At 40.4% G+C, this 15,792-nt stretch overlaps 2 protein-coding genes across 2 annotated transcripts; both read left to right on the forward strand.

Annotated features, from left to right (window-relative positions):
• Positions 1 to 149: 149 nt before the first annotated feature.
• TFAM (transcription factor A, mitochondrial) lies at positions 150 to 9,629 on the forward strand. The gene is made up of 7 exons (XM_026106013.2): positions 150 to 293; positions 462 to 589; positions 2,760 to 2,830; positions 4,787 to 4,936; positions 6,360 to 6,455; positions 7,627 to 7,683; positions 8,672 to 9,629. The coding sequence occupies exons 1-7, from the start codon at positions 226 to 228 to the stop codon at positions 8,909 to 8,911; spliced, it is 810 nt and encodes a 269-aa protein (XP_025961798.2). The 5' UTR covers positions 150 to 225; the 3' UTR covers positions 8,912 to 9,629.
• A 203-nt stretch (positions 9,630 to 9,832) lies between these two features.
• On the forward strand, positions 9,833 to 13,994 carry DNAJC9 (DnaJ heat shock protein family (Hsp40) member C9). Its single transcript, XM_026106012.2, has 5 exons — positions 9,833 to 10,087; positions 10,167 to 10,313; positions 10,431 to 10,685; positions 11,475 to 11,561; positions 13,302 to 13,994. Exons 1-5 carry the CDS (start codon positions 9,908 to 9,910, stop codon positions 13,419 to 13,421), a joined length of 789 nt encoding a protein of 262 aa, XP_025961797.2. The 5' UTR covers positions 9,833 to 9,907; the 3' UTR covers positions 13,422 to 13,994.
• Positions 13,995 to 15,792: the final 1,798 nt, after the last annotated feature.

The raw sequence follows: 15,792 nt of genomic DNA on the forward strand, positions 1-15,792 counted from the left end.
GCGGGACCAGCACACCGGCCCCGCACGCTCTCCATGGCGGCGGCCTGACCTTGCCGCCTTCCCGCCCTCCCCGGGGCCGCCCGGCCCCGCCCGGCCGCCGTCGCGTGACCGCCCCGGCGAGCCAATCCGCTGCCTCGCCGCCGGGACGCCTGCGCGCGGCGGGCGGTATCCCAGGGTGCCGCGCAGCGGCGCCAGCTGCGCGTGCGCGGTTGGCGGGTGGGCGGCATGGCGGCGGCCCTGGCGCTGCTGGGCCGGGCCGCGGCCCTCGTCCCCGGCGCGCAGCGGCTCCTCAGGTGCCTGGTGGGGCGACGACGGGGACGGGACGGGACGGGACGGGACGGGACGGGACGGGATGGGATGGCGGGGCCTGGCTGAGCGGGCGGGCGGGGGCTCTCGCCGCCCCCCGGGGGCGGCGCGGCCTGGCGGGGGTAACGGGCCGTGGTCTTGTGCTGCTGTTGTAGCGTCACGCTGTCGGTGGAGAAGGGCTTCTGCAGGCGGATCAGTTCCCACGAGCGCCCGAAGCGACCGTTAACGGCCTATTTCCGTTTCCTGAAGGAGAATCACTCTATTTTCCGGCAAAAAAATCCAAGTACGGGCTCTTAATGCAATTAGGTGCCAGAGTATTGACTCGTGATCGCTTTTGTCTTACTTTCAGAAATATGCTGTCTTAGCGTGTCGAATGTACCACAGGTTTTGTTGTAAAGCTAGTCCCACTTTAGGTACGTGGAGGGTTTTTTCCCCTCATGTGTGATTAAAGCAAAAAAGTGTAACGTACACATAAGATATATCTATTATCATACATAAAATACATGTATGAAATACCTATGTATGTACGTTTTATATGTGTGTGTATATGTATACTTTTTATATAAATACATTTTTTGTAAATTAAATGTCATAGCAGAAACTAAGAAACATTACTGTCACATTAGGAGACCAAAGGCACCTTATATCAGTAACATAAAGTAAGTTCAGGGTTGCTGTACCTACTGCCCATGCTTGTATTGGTGTAGTCTTCTATCCTAAATAGCGCAACTAAAGCAGAGTATGTAACTTTAAAAAAGTTTGAAGAAAAAAAAAAACCTTGTCATTTGTGTTGACAGTGGTGAGTGTTTTTCGGGTAACTATGAATCTATGCATGTTTGAAATACATTTTTTTGATATAATAAGCTGTATGTGATTTTTGTTTTGATACTTTACTAGTAGCTTAAAAATTACGTGTGTTGGACTGTGATCAACATATAAGAGAAAAGGTAACTATTTATAGGCAAAAGACTTTCTGTGAATATGTTTAGTTGCCTATAAATACAGTTTATGGTAATGAATGTGGTCACTCAACTGTAGTCAGAGAGCAGCAAAATAGAAAGCTGGGCTGATGCAGGAAGTACTGTTGGAATGAGGAAACATAGTATAACTTGATATCTAAGTTACATTTAAACGTTTAAAGAGCTGTTCTCACAAGTCATGATGTTAATTCACTCTGGGAAAAAATCTTGATACCTTTGTTTTTTTGCTCAGTAGTTAGAGTTCAACATTCTAAAATACTGAGACACTGAGCTTGGAAATCTTGTTGTAGTTACATGCCTGAACACCAAGATTTTGCTGCCTCTTTCCAGAACTTGAATAATCTGCAAATAAGTGTACTTTATTCTATAAAGCGAAGCTGGTATTTTTTTGGCTTTCTAGTTCTAGGAGAAATAATCTTCAATAACCTGTTTCTTTTTCTTTTTTTTTTTTTTTTTTTTCTTGTTATGATTGGTGAAACATAGCATTTTCAAAAGTTTTAAGAATGGTGTACCTGGACTAAGAACTCCCCCAGTCAGTCCATTGTTGGGGTTTTTTTTGTTTTGTTTCTTTTTGTTTTTTTGTTGCTATTTCTTTTTTGTTTTGTTTCTTTTTGTTTTTTTGTTGCTATTTCTTTTCCAGAATTCTGGAAATCAGTTTACTTAGAAGAACTTAGTTCTGCTTTTCCACAGTTGAGGTGGCTGAACCTTACATTTGAGGTATGATAGAGGAAGATCAATCCCTTTTCTTATAGGGTGAAACATAGGAAAAACCTGGAAAGGATTTTTCAAGAAACAAAAAGTGTGTATTCTCTCTCCCTCCCCCCACTCTGCCCTCCAGTTTCAGGCATTGTTTGACATTGAAGTAGTCTAAGACTGGAAAGCGCATCAAAAGAGAATATAGTGAAAGAGCCAGTCAGCTGAGAAATGAGGCAAATTCAAGTCACTGTCTGTAATTTTGTTTGTGGGAGAGGGAGGTGACTTTTTTTTTTTTTAACCTTGTTGAATAGTATTATAGATAAGAGACCTTATTTCAAAAAAGATCAAGCATGTCTGCCAAAAACTGAGAACTAGAAATTTGTTTTTGTGGTATGTACAAGGTAAATGAGTGAAAATTTAAAAATGAAGAGCCCCCCAACCCCTTCACCCAAGTTCAGACCATCTTGCATTTTAGGAAAGGATCCAACTTAGAAACTTTTGTAGATTGGCGATAGATGTCTGTGTCAGAAATGGTGTTTCAGTTCATAACTACATGTTTCATTAGAATTTGAACTAAGAGCAGAGACTTTTTCCCCCCTATTAAATAGGGGAGAGTTAATAGTTCCTATTAACTGCCACAGCAAGTAAATAGGTTTATGAAAAGAAGAAAACCTGTTTGTACAGGCAAAAGATGTTAGTGACTGCTTCTTTTTTGGGGAGAATTGAACAAATGTGTTATTGAATATTTCTTACTTGCTTTCTCTTTTTAATGTACAGAAATGAATAATATGGAGCTGGTTAAAAAAATGGCAGGTGCTTGGAAGGAGTTACCAGTATCAGAGAAACAAGTAAGTGTGGGATTTTCTTTTTCCCTTTGTGTGCTTTGAACTGTAGAGGATCTTACTGGTCATTTTACCTGGTTTGTTGTCCTCCATTAAAAAAAAAGTGCTTACATACAAAAGTAGAGGTGTAAAAACAATTTTGGAGACAGTTGGGAGCTTTGAAGTACTTGGAGGTGGGGGGGGAAATTTAGATGATTCTACATATGATCATAGTTTTAATCTAGTGCTAGAAAGAAACAAATGACACAAACCTTGCCATACTTGGCTGTATGGCTGAAAACGCATACCTAATTTCTTTATGAGCGGTTGTTATACAGGCACGCATTAATGTTTAATAACAAAAGTATTGTTAATTTCTTCTGCTTTTCTATGCTTAAGGTAGGTGAGATGCGATTTAATTTTTGGTGAAAGGACCGACTCTTTTTAATGGTTTGATAGTGACTGCAGACCTAATTTAAAGGTACCTTTCTTTAAGTTTCATCTAGTTGACTCTCTTTTTTGCTATAGGTGATGAAGTTTCTGTGTTTTTAAGGGTAGCGGTTTCAAGGGATAACATGTAACAGATCTATGAGTGCAATTACTAGTCATTGCAGAGTAGAAATGCCATCTGTAGCAAAATAATGTCTGTTCTTCCTTGACTGCGGTTAGCAAAAGCAGTTTGTGTTGGGGTTGATAGCTCTCAAGAATATCTAATCTCTTCTAACTATTTTCTAGTAGAATTACCTTTTTCCCAGTGTTTTTTTAGGCCTCTGCCTTGAGCACTCTTGTGGCTTTCTTTCTCAACCTGCAATGTCTACTTTCATTTCGGTGAGCCTCTAGTTTTCAGTCTTACACTGTTTCAGGTGTCGTTGCTCCTACCTTCTTGCTCTGTGGCCAGTATTTGTTTTTGCTGCTAGAGAGTCTTGGCTAGTAAAGGCCTTAGTGCTTGTCTGGTTATTCTTATGCCAAATATTCTTGGATTTAGATGGTACCAAATCACAAAGTGTTTGGGAAAGTCTGGCCTGAGTTTTACTGTGTTTTTGAATTAGTCTAGCATCTTTCCATCTGTTCATAACTGATCTTTATATTCTCATACTTTTCAGCTTTTAAACAGTTCATATTTTTAAAAAATTCTGTGGACTTTGCTTATGGCATTTAAAATGTGAAGAGTTAAGGCATAAGCCTCCCACCTGCTCCTATGATCACCTGAGGAATACCAGACAGTGCAGACTACTGAAATTCTCAACTAAACCTTAGGTTTTTATGAAAGTAGTTTTTTTTTCATTTGGTATATTGCGTTGTTACTGAGTTTGGCACATGACAGAAAAGAGAGAATATGGTACTTGAAGGAGACAAAAAGGTAATACAGTAGTTAAAAGTTGCTTAGTGTGCTAACGGCTTCACAAGGGTCAGAACCACTTCACATCGAGCCAGAGTTTAGGCTATGAGTGATGACCAGTTTGAGGAGGTGATGGCAGTTTTCTGTGCCTGCACTTCCCTGTTGAAATAGGACATGGTTATCCCTTACCCATAGGAAGACCTGCACCACGTGCTGCTATGTCATCCATGTGTGTGTCGTTCAGAAGGGTGCATGTGTAACAGAGGGTCCAGAAGATGCTTAAATTACTCTTCTGCAGCTAAAGTCATGGTTTTTTTCATTTGTGTCAAGCCCTGTGGATTATTTCTAGGATTGTTCTTAGTGGATTGCTCCTAGGGGAGGACAGAAGGCAGTGTATGATCAGTAGAGAGATCTACAAAAGTTTGCTTGCTTCATGTTCCTGTGTGTATTCTAGTACGTAAAACATTTTTAGGGATTTGTTTCTGTTCACTGATTCTGAAAGATGGTTGACTAAGTATGTAGCCAGATCTGTGTCTTTCTGCTGACAGCACTGTTTTAGAAGGGATTTGTCTCTTTAGTACTTTTACAAGCACCATGCTTAGCTGAATGGTAACATCAGGTTAAGGTTGGTGATTGTCTCGTAGGCATACGAGGAAGCTAGAAAGACAGACTGGCAAAGATACGAAGAGCAGTTGGCCGCATATAAAGCGCAGCTAACTCCAGCCGAGGCTGCAGCTTTGAAAGAAGAAAGGAGAAGACGACTGGCAAAAAGAAGATTGTTCAGAGAAAAAAGAGTAAGTATTTTAAACTTCAAGTTTGTTTTTTCTCAAGGAAACTCAAGTCTGTTTGCCTGCTATTTAAAAGTTGTTAGATAATGACAGAGTTAAGGCATGTTTAGAAATGTTAAAACAAAGCTCATCATTTAAAAAAAAAAAAAAAATAGATGGATTAAAATTACAGATGGTGTTACCGGATATTTTAGTGGCTTTCCTGTGCTTGAAGACCAGAACCAGCACATATCTTTGTGTTCATGAGTAGCTTCTCTGTTGTTTCCCCCCACCCATTCCTAAAGCTGGGTGAGGACATTTGAGACAGCAACACAGGTCTGAAGATATCCAGAAATAGCTTTTCAGAAAGACATTGTATCTGTCCTTTCGTTGGCCCCTACAAGGTAATAGCCATTTGGAATAGCCTTTCTTCCTGCTTTTCTCTGGGTTCTGCCACTTCTGAATCCACCTAGCTGCTGACGTGTTGCATTAGTCTTGTATAGATGTATGTCTCTTAGCGTCTTTTTTAGATTTCTTGATACAGATAATCTTTCCTGTTCCCATTTAGTTGGTTTATATATAAATCCTTAGAGACAAAGCCATCTGTAAGGATACAATGTTATGCTTTGTCCGGTGGCAAAATCAATTGAAGAGGTTACTGCTGCCGGTTCATTTGTGTGAACTGAGCTGCTTATGTGATGTTTCCTTAATTGGTAAAAGTGAAATGAATTGGGTTTTAAAATACTCTACTTGAAAGAAGTTTTTTATCATTGTGATCTTTTTATTATTATTATAAGAGTATGGCACCACAAGGAATTGAAGCAGCGTACCTGAGGAGGTGTTATTGCCTTGCAGCACCAAGTCCATAGTGGTAAAGTCTTACAGCTGGGGAAACCAGCAAGTGTAGTTGCATCCACCATTTGTTGTACTTTCCCCTCCTTCACCATCATCCCTGTAGTCAAGCATTCTGATAGCAGAAAACTAGTTTCATTTCCCTGGAGATCTGCTGGTTCTGTTCTACCTTCTCATCACCCACAAAGTTAGCTATTTGCTCTCCTCTCTGCAAGCATATGGTATTTCACACTAATTGCCACGGCCTTATGGAGATAGTAGATACCCTATTGTCATGACTTTCTTTCTGACAAATAAATACAGCTTTTAGTTTTGGAAAGGCTTGGCTGAAGTTAAGCAAAAAAAACAGTTAAACAACAAAAGTCAGTCTGTGAAAATTCAAGTTGTTATCTTTCCTTAGTTTAGTTTAGCACTAGTCTTGACAAGTGGTGAGAATAACCAGATCATCCGGATACGCAATCCAGTTTACAGAACAAAATAGAAGAAATTGAATTTGAAGTTGTTTTTTGTATAAAACATAAGGACAAATGATGTGTTCAGTTTTGGAAAAATGCGTGTTGGGTAGATTGAACAACTTTTGTTGTTGTTGTTTTTAAAGGAATTGACTGTGCTTGGAAAACCTAAAAGGCCTCGCAGCGGCTTTAACATTTTTGTGTCAGAAAACTTTCAAGAAAGTGAGGGAGTTTCACCTACGGTAAGCCAGGAAAGATTGTTCTTTTAAAAAATAAATAAATAAAAAAAGTTCAGTAATGATATCTGTTACCCTATGAAATTTATTGTAATCAGGGAATCTTTCTTAGAATCTGTGGCTTTCAAAGCAACTGTTCAACAGTTCAATATCTCGGCTATACTGCTGAGGGTTTATTCTGTACAAGCTGGTGTGTGGATATGCAGACTTAAAAGATCTGCTGTACTTGTTGCACTTCAGTGCTACAGGCTTCACCTGTCCTTTTCTATAAGGATAGAATTCTGCTCTTTGTTTCGGTCTAGAAATGCATTAATTTTTCAAACTGTTGTGGTGGTTCACTACCATATCTATAGTAGTTATTATTATTCCTCTTAAGCAAAATCAATGTTATGGAACACACAAGAGTTCCTCAGCAAAGTCAGAAGTTCCACACTAAACCGCGCTTCGGGGTGATTTAAGTTACGTTGCTTGATTACTGCACTTAAAGCATCAGCGACCTCTGCTATATCCGTAATATCCTCCTTACCTTATGCAGGTAGACAGCTGGGAAGCGGTGATAATGTAGTTTCATGAAAGATATGATGGGTCTTGTTTGCAGAAACACCTTGTGGTGTTAGTTAGTGAGACCAGATTAATTAGGATGTCAGCATGTTTAGCAGCAAATAAAAAAGGATGGGAAATGGTTATTTTCCTTGGAAATCTTTTTATAAGGCATCTCTAGTTAGCTGCATCCCAGTTTGACACATACATGCCTAAATACTCCTAAAGTCATGCAACGCTTCTTGTGAACACGGTTAATACTTTTGTGGGCTGGGCTTAAGTCATGGCTTGGTTTAGATTAAACCAATGTCTAGGCTAGGATGCAGTCATGTTGCTATAAATCAGTTCAGCTGCTCTGTCTGCCTGCTTTTGCTTCAGGTGAAGTAATTTTAATGTACTTTATGCTTATGTTATCTGTAAATGTCGGTCACATGATGCACAGCTATGTGTTAAGCCACATTGTTCATTGCTGACCTAGGTGAGAGATGGGGAATTAAGTCTTTGCAACTTTGAGTGGGTGCTTTTTTTAATATTAGTTTATACCTGGCTTATACTGGTGTGGCATTTATCTGTAACTCTCTGTGGTCTCTTTAATATTATTTTAATACTGATGTTTTGAATATTTGATACCCTGTAGGCAAAGCTGAAGTATTTATTTGAAGAATGGCGAAAGCTATCCAGTTCTCAAAAGCAGGTATGTCTTGTGGCTTTAATCAGGAAATGACAAAATTATTACATTCTTACAAAATCTTGAGTTGAACTAGGGTTGCTTGGATACAATATTGAGGAAAATACTCCAACATCTTATTTACACATCTTGAAAAAGATTGTTGTTGCTGTTGTTGCAGTAGCGACTTTTTTTTTTTTTTTAACAGTGTTGATGAAATGCGAGTGAGTACAATAAGATGAAAGTTCTGTATGCCTGGAAATGGAAGTTGAGTGGGATCTAGGAGGGAAGGCGGTATAACTTTCAACAGTGTTTTTTTTTTTTTTTAACCCTAGTAGATTAAGAATAAGATACTTTGTTTTAATGTCGGGGTAGTAACTTGCTAGTTGTGGAAATGCTGTTAACAGGCAGAAGTTTACAACTGCACAGAGTGATTTATTTACTTTGGGTGCCTTGGGGGTGTTTTTCTGCCAGCTTTCTCAGTGTTTTGAAGTATGACAGTTCAGATGGGTATGTAAAAATCAGAGGTGTGCTATACTGAAATAAAATAAGCCCCCAGTTTTTTCACATATTCTGCACCTTTCTGTCCTTCCTCCTAAATATCCTTCCAGACTGTTTTGAATGTGTACTTAGAACATGTGCTAGGTTCATGTTATATGTCTTTCCTGTAGAGAAAGACTTTGAAATATGTTACGCGGAAATACATGTTCAGATTCTTGTTCCTTACATGTCCGAGCTTTCCCAAACTTGTACTCAAATACAAAGCCTTAGCTGGTACTAGTAAAATGGAATAACTGTCCCATTCAGGAATGTACATCTGTTGACATAACTGTAACTTGATGTTAAGGTTTTGGGTTTTTGCACAAGTGTGACATTTTTTGAATTTGCTGGAGATGAAAGTGAATACCTCAGATGTGCACTGCCCAGGTCGTGTACTGCATTGCCTTTGGAAGTGATATGACAGTTATCCAGAAATAGCCACTTTCACAGCTGTCAATGTATAATATTCTTCCAGCCGTACTTGCAGCTTGCTGAAGATGATAAGGTTCGGTACGAAAACGAAATGAAGTCTTGGGAAGCAAAAATGGTTGAACTTGGACGCGAAGACCTGCTACGTTCCAGAAAACAAAGGCCAAAAAAGAAAACTCCTGAAACTGTAAAGAAAACCGCAGAAACTGTAAAGAAAATTGAAACTGCCAAAGCTTCACCACGTGAAACCACGGCAAAACTGAAGTCAAAAAAATCAGAAGAATAAAACTGTTAAGTATTTTATATTTAACCCCCTTTGATTGTCATGTCTTTATCCTGCTATGTTAATGCTGCAGTCAGCATTAGCACTTAGGTTTGGAAAACACATGAAAGGCTCATCAGTAAGTGGGAGAGGTGATCAGGTAAGAGAGGTCTTAATGTCTCTTGAAACTGATGGCAATAATCACTGCAGGTGGAACACGGACTGTGTAATCAGTTAATCAAGCTGTGAATAGTGACACTGGCTGACATCAGCAAAGCCCTCCAGTAGTGGTAGGTAATCACTAGCTTTTATAAGCTGTTTTTTTATGAAAGCAAGTATGTTCTACAATACTACCATCTATGTCCTGTAAATAAGAGCTGAGATCTGAATGAATGCTGCTGTGTTTTATTCCCTCCATGGTATCAGTAGCGTGGACTAGCTGAAGAGACACGTACTAGGTTTCAGTGAAAGGCACAGCAGATGTGAAATACTGACTTGTGTCTAGGTTTGTGCGTCTGTCTTTTGTATGTATCAGACATCTGTGTCTACCATTTAAGTTGCATTTAATTAAAGACCATATGAGTTTTGTATAAAAGAATCTTCGCTGGACTTTTATTCCATGGTTTTGCTTGGATATATGCAAAGATTGGTTTCCTGTTATTTTGGGGGACAGCCTGTGAGAAAAGTGAGTGAACTGTTCAGACTCTCTTTTTTTGACGTAATAAAATGGGCATTTTGAAGAGCTCCTTGTTTTTGCTGGGGACGTCTCTGTGTTGGTGGAAACGCCCGTATTTGATCTGCATTTTTCTGAAAGCCCCCGCAGCAGCATCCAGCCCCCTGTCAGCTGCTGGGGGGGGGAGCGGGGCCAGGGGCCTCCCCGTTGCGGTCGTGCACAAGCGCCGCCGCGGGGCGCTGCCCGGCCCCCTCAACCGCCGCCGCGCTCCAGTCTCGCGAGAGCGGGGCGGGGCGCGCGGCGCGGCGTTGGCCGCGGGCGGGAGCGGCGGCGGCGGCGGCGGCGGGATGGGGCTGCTGGAGCAGTGCGAGGCGGCCTTCGGCTCCGCCGACCTCTACCGGGTGCTGGGCGTCGCCAAGGCGGCGGCGCCCGGCGAGATCCGCCGCGGCTACCGCCGCGCCGCGCTCCGCGTCCACCCGGACCGCGCCGAGCCGGGCCACAGGGAGGAGGCGACGCGGCGTTTCCAGGTGAGCGCGGGAGCGGGGGGAGGGGCCTGCGCGCGCCGCCTCCCTAACGGTTCTAACGGTCCCAACGGTCCGGCCGCAGGTGCTGGGCCGCGCGTACGCCGTGCTGAGCGACGCGGAGCGGCGCGCCGTGTACGACGAGCAGGGCACGGTGGAGGAGGAGGAGGAGGGTGAGGCGCTGCGCCCCGAGCGGGACTGGCAGGAGTACTGGCGGCTGCTCTTCAAGAAGGTGAGCCGCGGCGGCGGGCGAGCCTCCCTCGCGAGGTGTCACACGGCACCTGCTTTTCGTAAAGTTTCCCTGCCCAGTAAATCCCGTCACGCGTGACGCGTCCCCTCTTACCTTCAGATCACCATAAAAGACATTGAAGACTTCGAAAAGAATTACAAGGATTCGGAAGAGGAGCTCGATGATATTAAAGCAGCATATGTCGATTTTGAGGGTGACATGGACAAAATAATGGAGTCTGTGCTGTGTGTGGACTATACAGATGAACCAAGGATAAGGAAAATCATACAAGAAGCCATTGACTCTGGAGAACTCCCAGCCCACAAAGCTTTTGTAAAAGAGTCTAAACAGAAAATGAGCGCAAGAAAAAGGAGGGTAGGTTATATGAAGGACCACAGGGAAGCGTTCTCATTATAGGCTTTTAATCTTTTTTGGTAGAAATAAAAGAAATTGTTTTTAAGAGAGATGTTTGTCACAGGGATTGCTGGATTACCGATCTTGCTCAGTATCTTTGACTTTCACGTTTAGTTACCTTTTGTTTCCCCACCCCGCAAAAATGTTTTTTACTTTAATTTCAGTCAAATTGCTGTGAAAGGCTTTGAGTAGTAATAGACTGTTGCTTATTATTTCTTTCTTCTTTTTGAATATGATTCTCAATGGCTTATCATAGTTTAGCATGTCCCTTGATTTATTCCCTAAGCCACAAGTTGCTGGAGTTTAGGAGAGTATGTGGGGGAAGTATAATAGGCTTGTTTGTTGGCAACTCGTGAAATAACCTTCTGGGCTAAATAGACCTTTTCTCTAGCCCATTTTGGATGCTTTGTATAGTGCTATGTTATATATGTGTCATGGCAATTGGTTTATAACTGAAAGAAAATGTAACGGTTGCTAGGACAAAAAACTGCATGTTGGGGGAGGCATCCTGTCATATTCAGCATTGTGAAACAGCAAAAACTGGCCTGCTCTACCAACCTGAGGAACCGGAATGAGCTATCTTTTTGATTGATGAATCCTGCAACTCTAGCTAAACTTGGAGACAGTTCATTTTTTCCTTGTGATTTTCCATATATAGACTGCAAAAGTCAAGTGTTCAGTAGCTATTATAAGACTGTGTCAAATAATGTGCAAAATACTCTTCTTCTAAAAGCTAGTTTGTTATTTTAGGCAGAAAAAGAAGCTAAAGAGGCAGAAAAGACTAGAGAAGAACTGGGCCTTGGTGATGGAGAAGATGATTTGAAAGCACTGATTCAAGTAAGGCTTTTTGCATCTGGTGATGATAATTATCTTACTGGCTTACAGTTGTGTTTTCCCTGAGCATCTTTGTAGTTTGGATCCTAGTGGCTCCTCTTACCATAAGAGCTTCCTGAGATTAAAATCTGACCTTAATGTTAACTATGTATGTATTTTAGTTAATAGCTACTAAGGTTGGGATCTTTATTACCTGAATCCTTTTAAATTGTAACAAGTTGTTTTAGTATGTTCATCCTTTCTGCACGCACAATTAAAACATCTAACTTCTAGTTTTAGGTGGTTTAGGAGTGTTAATGGTCATTTCTTTAGGAAAGATTCCACTAGGGTAGGAGTGATCTGCTGTGAGATCTTTCTGTGGTAAAATAAAGATCTAGCCTGTCACCTTTTAATGTGTAGGTTAGAAAACTGACTGCAGAGATGTTGAAATCTCTCCTGTTAGCAGTGTCCATCTTTATATTTGTCAGTTTGCCCACGGCAGTGTTGTCCAGTCAGTAAACAACAGTACGAGTCAAGCTCATAGACTTGACTTGAGGCTCAGTCCTGAGAATTTAATTGATTGTACAAAAAGACAGGGAACAAATATAGGAGTTAGAGATTTCGGTTCTGTAGAGAGCGACGAAAAAAAGTTGGTCAGAAATCTGCAAAACTTGCATTAAATTAGGCTCCTGCTTCTTCCAAGCAGTCTGAGAGCAAGATGGCTTTTAAAACTGTTCTGCTAGAAAGTCATTTCATATAGGCCTTGCTACCATATTCTGTTCCCCTGTCACCCCTTAACTGGAGGTCTACAATCAGTACTGGTGTGCCAGACAATTTTTTGTATTCTTTACATATTTGTCTAACAAATAGATTTATTAAGTGGAGTATTGTGCTATTAGTCTGCCAGAAGTCCAAGACTTGCTGATGGTTGGTTTTGCATGTGAATTTAAGGGTGCTTTGTTACAGCTGTAACATTCAAGTGTATTGAATTTTCCCAAGTGGCAGGCAATTTCTAATGCTTGGTTCCTTTGAAAAGGCAGTGACCACAAGGTTTCTAATCAAGGGAACTGATATTTCCCCTTTACTGCAGTCGATGTTAGCAGACTTGTTGGATTTGGAATTCCTGCTATGTTGGAGGTTAATACTGAAATGTTCTTTAGGGAATGCTTTATTTTTTGAGATCTTCTGTCTCTCTTCTCCATGATTGTAACAGCCTGACTGCATTTATCTTCCATAAATGCTGTGCAACCATCACTTTGAGGGAGCTTAAGGAATGCTGAAGGGATTCTAAGTAGAAGATGTTCCTTTAATAAATAAATCCTTTTAAAATTATTTTTTATTTGAAGGTTAATAGATCTTACTATTTTGCTTCTGTATTTTGGGGAATGAGGAAAGAAACAGCCTGATTAGGTTCCATTCTTCAATTTTACTTTTTTAAATGTCCAATAGGCTTCCCAAGATGTTTGTTTATAAATCATTCCTCAGTTTTGAATTAGTTTTGTGTCTAAACTAGAAATTGCTTTTCTAATCCTAGGCTTATGTCTTAAACTTTTATAGCCTCTCTTTACCTCTTTCTTCATACTTCCAGAACTTAGGTGTGCCTAGAGTCTACAATAGGCTTTTACTTAACAGTACTTTATCTTTTGTAAGCTGTACTCCCTACTTAATACATTCCAAGGTGTTATGTAATTACCCAACTTCATTAGAGTAATCTGTATTTGGCAGTGGTAAATATTATTTATTTATTTTCTTCCCCTCCCCCAGAATAGAAATAAAGATCGAAAAAAGGAAATGGATGACTTCTTGGCACAATTGGAAGCAAAATATGGGAATAATTCAAAAAAAGGAGGAAAGAAGACGGCAGCCAAGAAAGGGAAGAAGTAAAGAACTGTGTAGGCTGGAAAGTCAGGTATCACTTTGTATGGGAACATTGTGTGGGTTTGGGAGAATTTTGGAGGTATTCTGGACTACTGTTTCAGAGTGTGTATGCATCAACTTGCTGTGACTGGGAAGTCTGATACAGAACGCGTTGTGAACAAGAAAGACAAAACATTCTGGCATTACTGTTTAAAACCCTTTAGTTAATCTTCAGTTAAAATCAAACAGATTCTTGGCTAACAGTTTTGTTACAGTAAGAAAGTGCTGTGGTGTTTGGGATGTCTGTATGTTAAACTTGTGTTGAATCACATTCCCTCCAACTACCTAATGGCTATCAGTATGGCTGATGGTAAAACAATATGATTCAACACCTCTGAGAGTCTTAAATGTTCGTTTGTATGGCTTATTAGTTGGAAGACTTATCTTTTTTGTGTTGTTCATACACTTCTGTAACAAACTTCTTGGTGTTTTTAATGGTCTGTGCACTTCAGTTCAACAGGTGTTTTTCAGATATTTCGGTCATTTTATAAAAATACTTTTGAAAATTGCAGATTTAATAAAGTATAAGATTTTGCAAAACTCTGTGCTGTTGTGCTTCCCCAGCCCTGTATGTGCCATTTTCTAATTAACTGCTCAAATAACCAGAAACTCATACTGTTGACTCTTCTGACCGATTCAAATCGAGTAAATACTGGATACTTCTATAGCAGCTAAAAATATGGCTGTATTCTTAATAGCAGCATCAGTGCTGGTGATACTAGGTCAGATGGAAGGGCCACTTGGTCTTTAGTATCTAGTCTTGACAGCGGCCTGTAGCAGATGTCTAAGGAAAAATATGAGGTTAGAGCAAGTAAATGAGTGATCTCTCAGAAATTTTCCTAAAATTCTCTAACATGCTTCTCGAGCTAGAGATGAGGTCATAAATTTAAAAAACCACAGAGCAGAGTTGCTTCTTGGTATTTCTAGGCTTCATGATGTCCCATGGCAAGGAGTTCCAAAGCTTAAAAATGTGATGCACATTATTTCAATAGCATCAGTGTCAGGTCTGCTGTAGGATGAGCGTGATTAGTTACTTAACTCCTGGTTTTGTGTGCACTGTATTTGTCCGCAGTTCATTATTTCAAAAGTGAAATACTTCCGTAACATGTACAAATATTCTGATTCTTTTTTTTAATTTCAACTTTTTCAATTTTAAACCACTTAATGCAGTGTGCGAGCATACGAAATTTGAAGAGTAACTAGTTTTCAAGTTGCTGTAGCTTGATGGAACGAGGCCTGCTTTATTTTGTGGATCACTTCTCAAAGGCACTTCCTTTTGAATGAATGGTCCTCATCACTTTAATAATTCAGGGACATTCAGGAACTAATTATCTAATGTAGCTTGCTAGGTAGAAGTTAGACTTGTAAAATGGTAACTGTGTTCCCTGTGAACTTTTACTTTGCTCCTTTCAACAATCATCCTGATTCTCAGAGAATGCACTGTATCATTTTGTTGCATAGCATGCAGGACTTCAACATTACTTTTACCATACAAAACACATACCTGACAGTGTAGGGCAACTCTCTGGTGTCAACTATTTGCACAAAAAACAAGAATTATCTGTGATGAGATTGCCTTTAATGTCTTTAACTCATTGACTCCCCCAGACTACAAAATACTGCATTATGTTACTAGAAGTCTATTGATGTTTATTTGTATATCTTTAAATTCTTCTACGCTAGGGCTACAGAAAACTAGTTTGGTCCCTGAGGGTGGGCTGTCATCATGTGGTCGCAACCCGAACCATTCTGATCGAGTCTTAACAGGGAGTACTTTCCTTTCCACAAAGAAAGGAACCTTTGTGTTGACCGAAATGACATTGTGGCTTCAGTTTGTCATGTTGTGCATTTGTCATGTGGCAGGTTTGTCATCAGCTGGCCTACTATGGCACTGATATAAACAGGATGCTTATCTCCAGTTACCCTGAGATAACTAAATGATGCTGCATGTGGTTCCAGTAGTCTTAACCATTGCAGAAACTGTATTTTGAAAGGGTTTAGGGAATAGAAGCCTCTCTTCTCGGTGTCCATTTATCTTTATGCAAACTTACAATACATAGATAAGACTCTTTTCCTTGGGGAAATATGACAGAGGGAGTTAACCCAGTTACACTTCCATAGTTTCATTTTGCTTTCTCTTCCCTTCTTTTTGATCAGAGCATATTTGAACTGACTGAAGAACTTTAACCTAGGGTAAAAATTTTCAGCTGTCCTGTAGGTAGCATTAACGTTCGGTAGATTGCATCATTTACAGTGGGAGAAATAGGGGAGCAACTTTAAAGAATACCAACAATTTTCTTCCTTATTGTTAATATTTTTCAAATCACAATTCATAGTG

The sequence above is a fragment of the Dromaius novaehollandiae genome, chromosome 6, assembly GCF_036370855.1.
Source record: "Dromaius novaehollandiae isolate bDroNov1 chromosome 6, bDroNov1.hap1, whole genome shotgun sequence".
In the NCBI taxonomy this organism is placed as follows: Eukaryota; Metazoa; Chordata; class Aves; order Casuariiformes; family Dromaiidae; genus Dromaius; species Dromaius novaehollandiae.

Coding starts and splice junctions, on each gene's coding strand:
- TFAM (XM_026106013.2), top strand. CDS start 226: ATGGCGGCGGCCCTGGCGCTGCTGGGCCGGGCCGCGGCCCTCGTCCCC. Junction 294..461: donor GGCGCGCAGCGGCTCCTCAG/GTGCCTGGTGGG, acceptor CTGCTGTTGTAG/CGTCACGCTGTCGGTGGAGA. Junction 4,937..6,359: donor GATTGTTCAGAGAAAAAAGA/GTAAGTATTTTA, acceptor TTGTTTTTAAAG/GAATTGACTGTGCTTGGAAA.
- DNAJC9 (XM_026106012.2), top strand. CDS start 9,908: ATGGGGCTGCTGGAGCAGTGCGAGGCGGCCTTCGGCTCCGCCGACCTC. Junction 10,314..10,430: donor GGCGGCTGCTCTTCAAGAAG/GTGAGCCGCGGC, acceptor TCTTACCTTCAG/ATCACCATAAAAGACATTGA. Junction 11,562..13,301: donor ATTTGAAAGCACTGATTCAA/GTAAGGCTTTTT, acceptor CCCCTCCCCCAG/AATAGAAATAAAGATCGAAA.